The sequence below is a fragment of the Copadichromis virginalis genome, linkage group LG3 (assembly GCF_057382275.1).
Source record: "Copadichromis virginalis isolate Kocher_CV1m ecotype Utaka linkage group LG3, C_Virginalis_male_GT1.1, whole genome shotgun sequence".
In the NCBI taxonomy this organism is placed as follows: domain Eukaryota; kingdom Metazoa; phylum Chordata; class Actinopteri; order Cichliformes; family Cichlidae; genus Copadichromis; species Copadichromis virginalis.
In genome coordinates this window covers 40,229,865-40,245,443 of record NC_140620.1, presented here as the reverse complement: position 1 = coordinate 40,245,443, position 15,579 = coordinate 40,229,865, and the positions used below count along the sequence as shown (strand labels likewise).

Below are 15,579 nucleotides of genomic sequence, written 5' to 3'. Positions count from 1 at the left end.
GGCTCCAAATCTCTCAGTGGAATGATCAGTGGTTCGCTATCCGTCACCATCAAAACAATCCACAAATCCGGCGAATGATTCGCTTCCTTATAAAGCATTGAATGAGACACCGAAGCAGTTAGGTTCTAAATGAAGCTTCGGACGTCACTGATCACGTGACTCTGGCCAAACGAATCAAGCTTCGACACAGTGCTTCTGAAGCAGTGTGTTCATTTTTTTGACACACGCACCGGAGCTTCAGCTTCAAGCGGGCCATCACTACCTGTCAGCATTTTGAGTTCAGTTCTGTTTTCCCGTGAGTTTGCGTTTGGGTCCTATTTCCTGCCTGCCACACACCGATACATGACACTTTTTTTCTTTGTAAATAACAAAGGGCTGCCATGTTTAGCTTGTCGGATTCTTATTAACTCACCCTCGAGTTTTTGCTTCTCATTGGAGCATGTGAAAAACGAATAAGAGGCTGTCTGACGTGTGAAATAACAAGCTGTGAAAATAAAGTATTTCCAGTGGCTGAGAACTGAAAAAGGAAATCGGCATGCTTTCTAGAAACAGCTGTAATTCCTGTGAGTAAATCACATTTAATGAACTGTTCTCAGACCTTACCATTTCCAGCAAAGGCATTTTATTGTTGTGGTACAACACTAAATCAGAATTCATTCTTGTGTGTTTGCCTGGCTAAAAAAAGTAGCTTCTCTGTGGCTCAAACTCAGGATTTACCTGTAGTCATCATATAATCTAAAAGTGTACACTTTTTGCTAGTTATATTACTAGTCATATCAACTAATATCATATCATGGTGTGTGAAGAACGGGTTCCAATTTCCAGCAAAGAAATGTTAAATGAGCAGCCATTGTGTTGTAAATGAATGGATATTTTGTTGATAAGAACAATGACTTGTACTTAAGTAAACATTATGAGTCAATGACTTAAAAATTTAAGACAGTACATCCTTCCATCCATTTTCTAAACCTTGCACAGGTTCAGGTTGCAGAGGCAGCAGCTTGAGCAGAGAAGCCCAGACTTCCCTCATCCTGGTCACCTCTTCCAGCTCATCAAGGTCCTGGGTCTGCCCTGGGGCTTTCTCCTGGTAGGACATTCCCAGAATATATTCCCTGGGAGTCATCCAAGGGGCACAGTCAGATGCCCGAAACACCCCAACCAGCTCCTTTTAATGTTGAGGAGAGACATTAAAGCTCCCTCTCGAATGACCAAGCTCCTCACCCCAGAGATGGGGTTCCTCACTCGATCTCTAAAGGAGAGCCCAACAAGGAATCGTATTTCTGCTGCTTGTATCCACAACCTTATTCTTTCGGTCACTACCCACAGCTTGTGACCATGGGTAAGGGTAGGAATGTAGACTGACGGTAAATTCCGCTCAACTCTCTCTTCATCACAACAGATCTCGAACCGCCACCTTATGAAGGTTGAGGTGTTTGTGCGCTCCAGTGATCCTGGGAACTAAGTTGTCAGGAGCAATCTGCCCGTGGTAGGGTCACCCGTGCAGATCCTGGGTGAGGGGCCAGACAAAGTGATTCAGGCAACCTCTATGCAGCATAATAAATCACAGGTCCAGCATACCACGCCTGGGGCATGGTTAATTGGGTCCTACTCTGGAGTCAGGCTGGGTAGTACAGTTGGTGGCTGAACCTTAACCCATGGGGTCCATATTGTTGAGTGGTCTGTGGATCAGGTACCAGTCAGAGCTGGCGGTCCTGGTGCTCCGATCTAAAACTGGTTAAGTAATATAATAATAATAAAAATAAGACAAATCTATAAAACACTAAATATATTTAGTATAAATCTAATAAATCTAAAGTGGCCTGCATCTGGGTGCATGTAGTAACATTTTTTGATGACCTTCAACTCTTCTTAAGCAACACTTTATTCGTGCAGTGCAAAACCAAAAGATCATCAAGTCTCAATCCTATACTGCATGACCAAATATAGATGACATAGAGACATAACAGGGATGCAAAATATGTCTGGAAGGCTGCTTGGGTTTGGTTGGTATGACTCCAAAATAAACAACTTCCCCAAATGGCTGCTCTCCGGGGCTTTAGGTGTTAAGTGTTACCTCCTTTGCCTCATCAATTGGCGATTGGCTTCAGCCCTGTCTCATTTTCTTGAGTTGTCTCCACTCCTCTAATCATCCTTCTGTGTATATTTAGTCGCTGCCTCTCCTTAGTTTTGTGCCAGTCTTCCTTCTGTGTTTTTGGTCGTCCTCTCTACAACATACATGACGGTTTATTTGGGTCGGTTATCTCAGTTTGATGCCATGTTTACATCCATGTAGCATGCCCTTGTCATTCTACCACAATCAAATATCTTTACTTCACAGAAATACGAAATGCAGAAGAAAGAGAAGCACTGTTTAATATAGATATAAAAATCCATTTTTATAACACATGTTCTGATTGGCCTGTCTGTGTCCTTCCTTACACCAACCTCAAACAGCTCCTGTGGTTTTGACTGAATGTTTATATTTCCTGTCCTTTTCAAAAACAACAGCTTGTTTCTTGTGTTGTGTTGTTATCTTTATCTATAGATGTGCAAAGTTGTTCTGTTTCTTCAAGCGGACATATTTCGCCAAGTCATAATTTTCACCATTTTCTTCTTTAAAAACTCTTATGTTATTTTATTTTTTTTTAAATATATCATTATCTTGCAAAGAGCTGCATCATCTTATCAAAAGCACCTTGTGCAACAGAACTCCACTGGAACAGGATCTTGGGTGAAGTGAAACAGGTTATAGGAGACTTCAGCAGCTACTTTACTAAAATCATGGCTGAATATGTGATAAAAGTTGGCAAGAGAACTGTGGACTTACAAATTGGATCTGTGTTATTTGCCGCTCTCTGCTCATCTGTACCATCTGGATTATAATTTTCAGAAGGAATTGGACTATTATGTTGGATATATATAACTGATGTGATTTGATGATTATTTTGTGATGATTATTTTTGAATCTGCTTTTGTTTTACTCCTGTTAAATTGCTTTAATAAAATTTCATGCAAACAGTAAGAGGAAAACTGCAGAATATAATAATTGAATGGGTTTTCCACGTGTCTGCATGGCCCCTCTCCAGGTACTCCAGCTCCATCCCACAGTCCAGAGACCTGCATGTTCGGTTAACTTGTGATTCTAGTGGTCGTAGGTGTGACTGTGAGCCTGAATGTTTGTGTGTCTCTGTGAGTTAGTCATGTGACACAATGGTGAACTGTCCCAGTGTGTTACAGCTGGGAGAGGCTCCTGTGATTCTGAATTAATAAGTGGAAGAACATGGGTTGATAATTCCTTTTTACATGATGTAGATTTTTAAACTCAAATAGTAAAAGTATTTGTTGGTGTCCACACCAGCACTTCCTAAGAAACTCTGCTGACTTTAAGTCGTTGCTATCAGCTACAAAAATCACAGGCTTCAAACTTTTTTCTCACTGCTGTTGGAACAGGATACATTCAAAGTTTTATACAAAAGTTCAACAGTGAATATTAAAAAAAAATATCAGCTGAATATAAAGAGCCTGGATCTGAAACAGGACACACCCTTGTGTGTGTTATGCTAAGCGAAAGTAATAAGTCTATATCATATTATTATTCAATATCATCTTCATAAACACTAAAAAGTGAGCGCGTCTGATATTTGAGCAGCAGAGGAGCAACAGTGGATTCATAAAATGCTCCTTTTTGCTGCTGCAGCTCTCCTCACTGACCTGTAAGACAAACACACAAAGAACACAAATGTCCAAGTTTCAGGATGTTCGCCATTTAATAACTTGAAGAATAACTCATCCTGCATGGCAGCATAATTACCAGGAAAGCTTCCTAATGTGACTTCAGAATAAACTGCTGCATCAGCTGCAGGACTTGATTTTCCTGTGAGTGGAAAGAAGATTTTAAGACCAGAGAAGTCAGAGCTCAGGATACATTTGATCAGCAGATATATGACACAGAGCTGTTGGACGTAGAGGTGGATTTAAACTGCAGATTTGTCAGCTGCAGCCATTAACAGCATTAATGCTACGCTCCCCTTAATGATTCTCGCTCTTTGTAGTTTCACTAGATTATTACTTTAGCTGCCAAGTACAGAACAGACTACTTTAAGTGCTAAGAGCAGCATGTAAGAGCCAATGATGAGATGTAATACTTCACAAGGTTTCCTTTACTGTTACACAAAAAGTTAACAATTTAGACTTTTGAACAAAGGATATTTTATTTAAGGAAATTAGCAAAACAAAAATCTTAATCAATAATAATCATGTAATTCAATCACCTGACTGTTATCCTAATGCAACTAATCTACTCAGTGCTATCACTGATTTCAGATATAGTGTTGACATAAAAAAAAAGATAATTTCAGTTCATAAGTCCACAGCGATTGAGCAACTGAAACTTTTGACCGTGAACTCCACAGTTCTTTCTTCCAATGTTGCTGATGTTACTCATCTGCAGCAAACTACAAAATGAACTCATATACTCATTTATACTCTGCATCACCCACCCTGTGTTTAAGTGCTTTGAATGATGACAACACAACAACACAGTATCATGCTAAACAAATACACCTGACTTAATGACTAACCCACCATAAACCTAAATGACTGCAGATTAACTCTGCTGATGTATAGTGGTAGTGTGTAGTAGGTAAGCTTGATAAGTGAATAACTAAACTCCATGTTGACCTATAATTAGCTGCAACATAATGAAATGACACATTTCAGTAGAAACACTGAATGAGACTGTTGTGTCTGTACCTGCAGCTCCCGTCTTCACCTCAGAGTAAACAGCACTCTGCTCTGGTTCATGATGCTTCCCTGTGAAGATGATCAGAGTATTTGACACAAGAAAATAATTTTTTTTTAATCTTTATTTTTTGTATTTTTACATTATATTTAAATTTATTATTTTTAAACTGCATGTGTTTTATTTACTTACTGTTCTTTTGAAGGTTTTTAAGGTCAATAAGAGAGTATGTGACATCTTGATGTTGATCTGATCCTGAAATGTTCATATTTTAGTTACAGGAATGTAAACATGTCATATGGAATTAGTTTCATTAAATCAAAAGCAAGTTTCATCTCTGACTGCTCTGTGCTTTTCTGCACATATACTGCACCATTTCTGTAGTCTTCCACGTGCATAACATATTCATAGAGGTTATTGGTTCCTAATTAAAAGACGAGCCAGGGTCACATGAATCATTTTAATAAAAACCTAAAAGAGATTAAATATTCCTCTTTAAGTCAAAACCAGAACTATGAGATATTTTCAAACCATTAACCCATAATGTTGTTATTGTTTGTGTTGTTATGATATTAAACAACAGCTGTTCTCACTCCCGGGGCGTAGCATACCAATGTTTTGTCACGCAGCGTTCCTGAGGATTGTGAAAGGTGACCTTCCTTGTATGGCAAGCCACCCTGGCCAAATATCGCGATGGCTTGCCATATCCACGTTCTTATGGTAGGCGCCGGGTTATGGATGAATTCCTGTGCAATGACGGTCCCGCGGTAATAGACATTCCAGCCATGTATTCCAGCCCTAAACCTAACCTTATCCCTAACGTTAACCAGCACTTTAATAAAGTGAAATAGTGTTTTCCAAAGCAATTTTAAGAAAATGAACAAACATGTGTACATTGCGTCCAAACGGTTCTCATGTTTTCTTATTTTTCCAATGTTGTCATTTAGGAACGTGTTGGGTACCCAAAAGCGTAAAATGTTGATGATTTGTCACCTAGCATGAAATATTACGCTTAGAGAGTGAGAACGTGTTGGAAACAACATCTCTGTGGATTCTTTCAGTAAAGATACACTCAGGTTGTAAACTCGTGTTTGTTTCTGATTTTATGTTCATGTGGCATTTGGCTGTTTGGATTTTTGTCTAACTGGATTTTGATAAAGATCCTTTGAAAAACTGCTGAACACAAACTGAACCTGTTTGAAACTGTTTGAGTTAATGAAGACTGAATGAAAAGTCAATATTAATAATGATAATATTATTTAAATGGTTTAAATACTGACCATGTTGAAGAGAGTCGTACTCATGAGTTTCATTCAGGTTGACTCCATGATTTGTGGAGGAGCCCGGACTGTGACTCTCAGACTGGATCGACCTAAAACAGGAAATAAACACAATAAACTTAAAAGTAACTGATGTTTGTTTAAAATAATAATAAAAAGTATTTTACCAACCTGGTGAAACAGGAATCTGTGAAAGAGACAAATGTTATTACAGATGTTTGTCATGTATAAATTGTTCCACTGATATTTTGTGTCATGAGATCAGAATACATGTATATGTGTGAATAATTAAAGTGTATGTAGTAAATAAACTCTCTAATACAGCATGAAAAGAAGAGGCTCTTACACTTGGACTGTCTGCAGCGATACAACAAGAGCAGGAGAATAATAATGAGAGAGACTCCACAAACCAGTCCAACCATCAACCACACAGGAGGTGAAGAGCTGTCAGCTCCTGACACAGTTACTGTGACAACAAACAATAATTAATTATTAATAAAGTGTAAAAGAAGAACTCTGAGAGCACAAATCTCTGCTAAGGCAGCTCACTCTGTTGACAGCATTTACTTTTAAGGAAACAATATTGTATTTTCTGTGTATTTATTTTGTTTTATTTGTACTGTGAGAAGTTTGTAGTTCAGTAAAAATAAGTCCAAAGGCAGATTTTTTCAACATGACAACAAGGGCAGATGTGAAATGTAAAAGTGAGGTCAGAGGTCAAACCTAACATGATATCTTAAATCTTTATACAGTACTTTCTATATGTTGACAATACACAGCACCTTTGTAAGAATCATAGTTTCTGTGTTATAAGGATTTTTTTTTAGTCATAAAGTTGACCTTGAAGACCTCAGTGGCTGTAAGCCAAATGTTAATGGATAGTTAACATGACTGCAGCTCGTCAGTGAGGTAACCAGGCAGGTCTGCTGGGATCCTTTCTAGGAAAATAAGGTTTGTATGCTAACAGATTTTCCCCTTGTTTCAGTTTCTTCCTGCTTCAAGATTCGTTTTCATGCCATCATTCACCTCCAGTCAGACGCCTGCCACCTTGGATCATTACCCCCCTATTCACCACCACCGCTGCCCCCCTCGGAGCCTCTTCCTCATTTGCCTGCCTGCCCATCGTTCAGCAGTTTCCACAGACCTCTGCCTTCATCCACTAAACCCAGCTAGTCTGGACTCCAAGTAAGGCATTGTTGCAGCCACTTTATGAACACTCTCTGTCTTGTCACATTCCCTCAGATTTCCTGCCCTAACTGCTCTCTCCTCTCCCACAGATCTGCCGCCCTCACGCTGTTATGTCCGCTCCTCTGGCCTGTCTCTCTCACCTCAGTTAAGATGTTTTTGTAGGACTCGCTCATTAAGTTTAGGTTCATTTATGTTTTGTTCTTGTTGACTGAGTCAAAGCTCACAATCTGTTGTTTTAACTTATTTATCCTTTGTTCGAGTAAAAAAACCTTCACTTATTACATCCTCTGCTGTTTTCACTTGAGTCCTGAATCACAACGATATTAAACCTGACAATATAGAGATATTACATAATAATTTTATAAAAGTTCTGACAAAATAGATCCAGGTGACTTCAAGCATTAAACAGACAATCTAATGTTCCTTCTCAAGCATGAAATCCATTAAAATCCATCACGTGTTGATCCTGCTCACCTTTAACTGACATCCAGCTCTGTGCTGACTCTCTTCCTGAGTACTGACACTTGTAGAAACCTTCATCAGACTTTGACACTGCAGAGATCTTCAGCTCCCCTCGGGTATCATTTTGAATAAGTTTGTCATTGTGATAGAAAAACACATTGGAAGGTATTTTTTGTGTTCTCAAACTGCAGCTCAGATTAACAGAAGCTCCCTCAGTCACAGGATGAACAGGACTCACCAGGATAGGACCATTACCATCATCTGTGAAACAATCACACACAATTGTTTCAGTCACATCAGCTGGTGCAAAACTTTTAGAAAAAGCTGTGAGTCGTGTCTCATGATCTACATGCAGACCTGGCTTCAGAGAGATTTTCTGAGAGCCTGGTTTTAATGACTGGAGAGACGTTTGAACAAGTGACAACATTTCAGTGCTTAGATGTTCAGTTACAGTAGGTTCATCATGTGGACCATCAACACTTCGTGTTGGCAGCACTTGCATTTTTGTTAGAAGGCCGAGGGTCCATGGAGTAAATAAATGCATCATGTTACTATTCTATATGGAGATTGTTGACTCTGTTATCTATTATGGTATCACTACATGTTTTGGCAAACTTTCTGTCAAACTCAGATCCCAAATTCAAAATTTGATTAAGAGGACTGGAAATATAGTTGGGATGCTCCCTTCATCCTCCCTCCAGGAGTCAAACTATGAAATTATTTAATGGTTAAAGTTGAAATTGTAAATGTTTGTATGTTTGTTTTATTTTACATGACGTGTTTCCCTATTCCTTTATTCTGAAAGGGAGAATATATAAAATATTGTCTGCAAATTTTGACAAACTTGATTATAAAAAGATCGAGTGAAATGAGACCAACAATCATGAATATTTTGATGCTTTGGTGCCTGTCTGAAAATGATCATTGTTGTTTGTTTTGCCACATAGAATTACTTCACATAGAGCAAAGCTGAGACAAATGTTCATGTGACGTCTAAATCATTCAGATCCAAGAAGTAAATGTATAATAACATACTCTGTACAGTGATGTTGACTGCACTGCTGAACTCTCCTGATCCAGACTCACACCAGTACACTCCAGTATCTGACTTTGATGTGTTGATGTCACATGTGGATCCAGTCATTCTCCTACAGTCAGAGAGTCGGCCGTCCTCAGAGAACTTTATCACTCTCCACTCAGTGAAGTTTCCCTCACAGGTCAGTGAGACAGAGTCAGAGGTGAAGTGTTGCACTCTGTCAGGACTCACTGTGAGAGACGCTGCTGAATGAACATCTGGAAACAACATGCAGTGAAGAGACAAAGCTCACAGATGTTAGGATTCAAAAGATCACAGTGAAAAAAATTGTTCTTGCTAAACCCACCATAACTGCAAATAAATCTATGAATGAGATTTGTTGATACAGATTTAAATGTTGTGACTCCTGTAGCTGGAAAGATTTCACTGAACCATCTGGGTCTCTCAGTAATAATCTCACAGCATCATTAGAAGCTACATTAGAAGTTTCTGTAAACCTGCTTTCCTACAGTTTGTCCACAGCGTGCATGTTTGTTGTTTCACAAGCAAATATCTTCACCATCAGTCATGTAATAAGATGTCTGACATTTGTGACCTTACTACAAACAGTCAGATCATTATCAGACAGTTTAACATCAGCAGATCTTAAATGTTTGTTCTCTTTGCTTCTACAAATCACGACAGCACTTTTACAGGCATCATGTCTGATATCATTTTTCACAGCAAAAGCACAACAACATGAGGACTAAAGACCACGAGATCATCTGTGTACATAATGTGCTTCACAGGAGTCCTGCCAGCTTTACAGACTTTCTAATCATCACCATGAAGATTAAAAAGAGCCGGAGACAAAATTCATTCTTGTTTAACTCGGTGAGAAACAAACAAGGAGGAATTTGAATAACAACAGAAGTGTCTGACTGAAGCTCAGTTTACTTGAATGTAGTGAGAAAGGATGAGATTCAATTTAATGCTTATGAGGAAACTTAAATAAAAATCATTTAATGCAATTTAATTGTAATTGGACATCAGATTTCAATGTCAGCATGCCGCTGCAAGAAAAATAATGGTGAATTAAAGTGATGACACAACTTATTAGAGAGAAACAAACTGACCTGCAGACCAGACAAACTTTGGTTGACTGTGATCAGTGTGATACTCTGGGTCTCCTCTTCCAGCTCTGCACACATATCCTGCTGTGTGTGTCTGTCCATGAATGATGTAGGAGTCCTGTGCAGTCCCACTGCCATCAGGTAGCAGCTCATAACTGGAGGATTTCTCTGATAGATCAGGAACAGCTTTATACCAGTAGAAGCTCCATCCTGCAGACGGATGTTCAACCTCACAGTTCAGAGTTACTGAGGCTCCAGGACTCAGCCATGATGGAGACACAGTGAGGACAGGACGGGGTTCATCTGTTCAACAAAGATTTTCTCTCAGTGAACATGTAGTACAGTCTCTGAACAGTGAGCTCAGTTTATACAAAGAATAATAATCTCAGTCTATATGAACAGAAACACATTTTACAAAGTGTTCAAACAGCTTAACCCTTGTATGGTGTTCGGGTCTGTGAGACCCGTGTTCAGTTTTTTTCAAAAGAAAAATTAAACAATTAATTATTTTTTCACGTGTAAATGTGTTGTGTCTTTCCACTCACTCCACTTGATTATAACTGATTTATTTATAACATTTTATATAAAAGAAAAACGAGAAGCACATTAATTCATAAATGTGATCTAACAAAGGTAAAGGGAAAAAATTAACCATGTTTGCTGTTCATATGTCTTGTAATTGGGATGAAGTAAACATCTGTTGAGTAATTTAACATAAAATTGTTTGATAGTGTTAATTTGGAAAGCCAAAACTCTAGCGGGTCCACCAGACCCATGAACACTGGCTGAGTAACAAAAATACGAACACCACACAAGGGTTAAAGCAAATATGACTTACTGTCAGAAACTGTCAGTGTGACTGAATCACTCCACTCTGTTGTTTTACGCTGTGAACTTTTCATTCTGCCCTTACAGCGATAGTTTCCACTGTTGAATGATGAAGCAGATCTAATCCTGTATTCATTTAGATTTGGAGGTTTTATGATGCTGTTTGTTTTCCACTCATAATTCCACTCAGTGTCTCCTCCATGGATCTCACATCTGACAGTGATCGTCTCTCCTCTGTATATCTCAGACCAGTTTGGATGCAGAGTCACAACAGGTCTGATTGAGACTGTTAATGTTCAAGAAAGTACAATAAAAACACGTGAATGACAAAAGGTACAATTACCATCAGATGTAGTGCTTTGTGGTAAGTTCAAGTTTGAACTCACCAGTTGTGTCAATCCAAACTGGCTGACTGTCCTCTGTGTAGTAAACTGGTTCTCCTCTTCCTCCTCTGCACCAGTAGAGTCCTCCCTCTGAGACACTGATTTGTTCATTTCTCGCAGGTTCAGAAGATTTCCCATCTCTGTACCAGTAGTATTTCCATCCAGATGATGATGATGATGATGATGATGATGATGATGGGCTCACAGAGCAGGTCAGGGTCACACTGCCCCCTACTGGAACAGCTGTGTTATCAGCTCTCAGTTCAGCCTTTGGTTTGGCTGCAGTTCAGTTTAGAACAAGAACATAAAAGTAAAAATGACTGAATCAGAACAATTTAAAGATGGAAACATGTGAATGATCAAATATCACAAAACTTTATTGGTGAAGCTATAACAAAGTGTGTGACACAAAATACTGAAATACTGTTTTGATCTGCACAGCAATTTTTTTTTAAATTTACTTCAGTGTATTTAAAATTAATTAATAAATGCATAGTTCGTTTACTCTCATTAATTTGAAGCATGACTTAGTTAATTCATCTGTAATGAGAAAGTAACCCAGGTTAATATGATCTGATTGTACTTAGCATGCTATGTCCTTGTGTTCTTTACTAAATCTGCTGTTAAAACCTCTGATAGCTAAGATGAGACCTAGTAAGTGTGTTTTATATTGTTTTGCTGTGGAAGCTGACATTTCCTGTCGATGTGCACAGATGTGTCAGAATGGGTTTTAAAAGACACATCGATGGTTTGGAGGAAGTAATTACTGAAGCTAACTCAGAAAGATCAATTAGAGAAAAAACTCTAAATAAATATCAATGGTACTGAAAGTAGCTGCACATAATGTTTTGTCTGTGAGATGATTATGAGTAATTTCTATACTCATTAAATATCATTAGCCTAAATTAATAACATACCAGCACAGACCAGCGTCAAACAAAATGAGGCCATATTGTCGTCTGAAGTTCAGAGTTCATTAAGTGAAAAAGATCCAGTGTGTGTTTGTCATGAGACCAGACTCTTTAACTAAAACCTGAAACCTCTAAGATCATTTCAACAATAGACAACATGCTAAAAACAACTGAAGTAACTGCATCATATGTTGGTGCAACAGGGAGTAATAAAAATAAAAATAACACAAATACAGAAGAGAAAATATTGGATGTAACTGTTGTTCTTAGTGGATGTGGTGGAGCAGCTGAAGCAGGTTCAGCATTTGTTCTGCACCTCATGTATTAGAGCTGCACAGCAGAGACGTTACTCTGATATGTTTTGTTCTCTTCACTGTGAATAAAAAGCTGCTTTTCAAAATATGTTACTGAGCAGCACAAATGAAACAGCTACAAAGCTGCAAGAACAACAGATTCTTATTAATGTTGATAAAACAGATCTCCAACTTACATGATACAGTCAGTGTGATGGTATCACTCCACTCTGTTAACATATAGTCCCTTCTGCCCCGGCAGCTGTATCCTCCACTGTCAGACTCAGCAGCGCTGCTGATTCTGTATTCATTGGATGTTTCAGGTATGTTTGACTGGCCTCGTCTCCATTCATACGTCCACTTAGCTCCTTCACCTCCCTGAATCTCACATCTGACAGTGACTGTCTCACCGCTGTATATCTGAGTCCAGGGTGGCTGCAGGGTCACAGTGGGCTTAGTGGGAACTGTTCACATAAGAATGATCCAGTTAGGAAAAGAGACACAGAAAAACTCTGCTGTTTATAACATAAGAGTAGAGTCACTGCAAAACAGCTGATTCACAGACAAACAGTTTGAAGACTCAACATCAAAACAAAGTCACAATAAAACTATTTATAGCTTTCAAACTGTAAGACAACATTTTTAGTAAAATGTACAAGTATTTACTTTGTACAGTTATCTTTTATTTATATTCTTTATAAATAAATTTATTATTTACAAAAAGTTACTGTTTTTTTAATGAGTTGTCTTAAGTCTGATTTACTTTCACAAAGATGCGATCTTTGAGGTGTGTAAACAAATCAGTGTGGATAAACAAGAAAACACTTTAGATTAAATCTAGAAACAGGATGAGGAGAGACTTTTTTTAAATCCCAGGATTAGTTAGGCTCTTGAAGAGGTTACTCTGTCAAGACCGATCCTTAATCTCAAAGTCTTAAAGTAGACACAACAAAACTGAAGTTCTTCTATTTTTCTATTTCCATCTCTCCAAGTAATCCTGCTGTCAGAAAGAGAAACAGAAGAACAGACTAGTCCCCAAAGACAGGACGTGACAGTAATGACAACTTTATACAAGACTTTTCAAACTCAAAATTTCACAACTCTTTATAGGAGCAGAAGAATAAATAAATAAAAGTGACAAATGTAGAAAAACAGCAACAGAGTTCAAAGAACATTAACATGTTGAGTAAAACTGGAAAATTTGTCTCATGAAAATATTACTTAAACGAATTAAAAGGAAGTGACTGACTCCATGTCAGACTCCAGGCCATGAAGCACCTTAAAAGCAAATAATTAAATCCTGAAATCAGTTTGAAAACATGCTGGGAGCCAGTGTAACAGTGGGACAGGTGTAATCCCATGTGATTCGATGTGATGTGATGTGTTTGAGTTTGTCTGCAGTCATTCATCTGATTGTTTGCTGAGACTGTTTCAGTGATTTAGGTGTGAAAAATCAAAGCATGTAAAATGGTTTCCTGTCTTTAAATGTTGTAAAATGATTCATAACTTATGTTGCAATTAATCCAGAAATATTTTTGTTATTGTCTTGAGATTTTCCAGCAGAGAAGCAGCTGATGGCAGCATGTGTTCAGCGTGTGTTCAGCGTGTGTTCAGCGTGTGTTCAGCGTGTGTTCAGCGTGTGTTCAGCTGAGGAGATTCAATGGCAACATTTAAAGTTTCTCCTGAGTTTAGCTGAAAGACATTAGCTCACATTCAGTTTTGAAACAGTGATGGAAACTCTGCGTTTGCAGCCACAGACACAAGGCAGCTGGGACAATGACAATTGCATTTATTTTTTTCATGTTACAAACACATTTTTTTTCTTTTCCGGATGTTTAACTCTGAATGACGACTGAATATTTTTATAAAGGAAAAACTGTTTTACATGACTTTGGATGCTAAACTAAAAAAAAAAAAAAACTGCAGTACTGTTTAAAGTATTTTGTTGTGTTTTGGGAATTAAAATGAGTGAAATGTGTCCAACTTACCTGTTACTCTCAATGAGGTGCTGTCACTCCACTCTGTCCAGGAAAAGTTTCTTCTGCCCCGGCAGCTGTATCCTCCACTGTCAGACTCAGCAGCGCTGCTGATTCTGTATTCACTGGAAGTTGGAGGTGTGTTTACCTTAGCTGGTCTCCATTCATACGTCCACTGAGCTCCTTCACCTCCCTGAATCTCACATCTGACAGTGACTGTCTCACCTCTGTATATCACACCGCTGTGTATCTGAGTCTTGGATGGCTGCAGGGTCACAGTGGGCTTAGGAGGAGCTGTTAAAAAAATATCATTAACAAACTTAAATATAAAATCATTATTAAAGTTGTCCCAGTTTTTATTGCTCTTGTTAATGGTAATCATAATTTTGCATGCTGTAGACAATATGAGTTGAAAATCAGCAATAAAAAAGTTTTGTTGTATTAATTATTACTAACAGACATAAATGCATGACTGCATTTCTTTTGTGATATGAGGACATTGGCTGATATTCAGTCTGAGCCTCACAAAGACAGTCATTAAGAGAACTCAACATGCCAGGGTCACATGTAATTTTACAATCCAAGTCCAAACTTTTCTGAACCAGTGGATTTAGCACTAGACTTTTTTTAATAATCAGGAATGTAAACATGTGACAGGAAACAGTTTAAAACATCAAGCACATGGGCTCAACAAAGTTTACTAAAAACTTCATCAGCAGCAGATCAAGGTACCTCTCAGTGATTTCCATGAACTGAACTGTAAACAAATGATCCACATATGGACCTGTTCTACATTACAGGTTCTTCTGAGGTATTGTGACACTCGTGAACACCTGTGGTGGGTGTGGTTTGGGGCTCAGCTGCAGGTTCAGGGGACAGAGTCAGGAGTGGGTGGCAGAAACAGCTGATCCCAGCCGCACTAATGACCTTTTCCCTTATTTTAGTAGCTGCTGGGGTCTGGAGGAGGGGAGTCAGACTGAGACTGAGAGTCAGAGTGGAGCAGAATGGAGGGAAGTGTGTGTGTGTGTGTGTGTGTGTGTGTGTGTGTGTGTGTGTGTGTGTGTGTGTGTGTGTGTGTGTGTGTGTGTGTGTGTGTAAACAACAGAGATAAAAAGTGAGCACAGGATCTAAAAGCTCTCCCCTTGTGTGTGTGTTTGGGCGTGTCGTACTGAGGAAACATGTCAGAGTGCTATAAACCATTAGTTTTTCATTCATTTATAAATGTATTCATTAACATCAATCAGTGGAAAGAATCCAAGTAAAACCTGTTGTGAGAAAGGCTTACAAAGCAGACCAGTCTCTGATACAATTATATTGTATTTTTAGGTCAAACCTGAAGAGAAATTAATGTAAAAATGCTAAAAACAAA

The 15,579-nt window shown here is 38.5% G+C and overlaps 1 protein-coding gene and 1 long non-coding RNA gene across 2 annotated transcripts in view; both read right to left on the bottom strand.

The window, feature by feature from the left end:
• Positions 1–2,341: 2,341 nt before the first annotated feature.
• Positions 2,342–6,109, bottom strand: LOC146714736 (uncharacterized). The gene is made up of 5 exons (XR_014918847.1): positions 6,022–6,109; positions 4,934–4,996; positions 4,753–4,812; positions 3,812–3,874; positions 2,342–3,711 (listed from the first exon to the last, which is right to left on the bottom strand). It is a non-coding gene; the product is annotated as an uncharacterized LOC146714736 (long non-coding RNA).
• A 133-nt stretch (positions 6,110–6,242) lies between these two features.
• LOC146714734 (Fc receptor-like protein 5) overlaps positions 6,243–15,579 on the bottom strand; it is an 85,100-nt gene continuing 75,763 nt past the window's right edge. The window contains exons 4-11 of the mRNA XM_085440362.1: positions 14,223–14,504; positions 12,432–12,698; positions 11,034–11,309; positions 10,658–10,933; positions 9,823–10,122; positions 8,707–8,964; positions 7,684–7,932; positions 6,243–6,487 (exon numbers count right to left, since the gene is read on the bottom strand). Of these exons, the coding sequence (XP_085296488.1) occupies positions 6,243–6,487; positions 7,684–7,932; positions 8,707–8,964; positions 9,823–10,122; positions 10,658–10,933; positions 11,034–11,309; positions 12,432–12,698; positions 14,223–14,504 (2,153 nt within the window). The remainder of the gene's footprint in view (positions 6,488–7,683; positions 7,933–8,706; positions 8,965–9,822; positions 10,123–10,657; positions 10,934–11,033; positions 11,310–12,431; positions 12,699–14,222; positions 14,505–15,579) is intronic.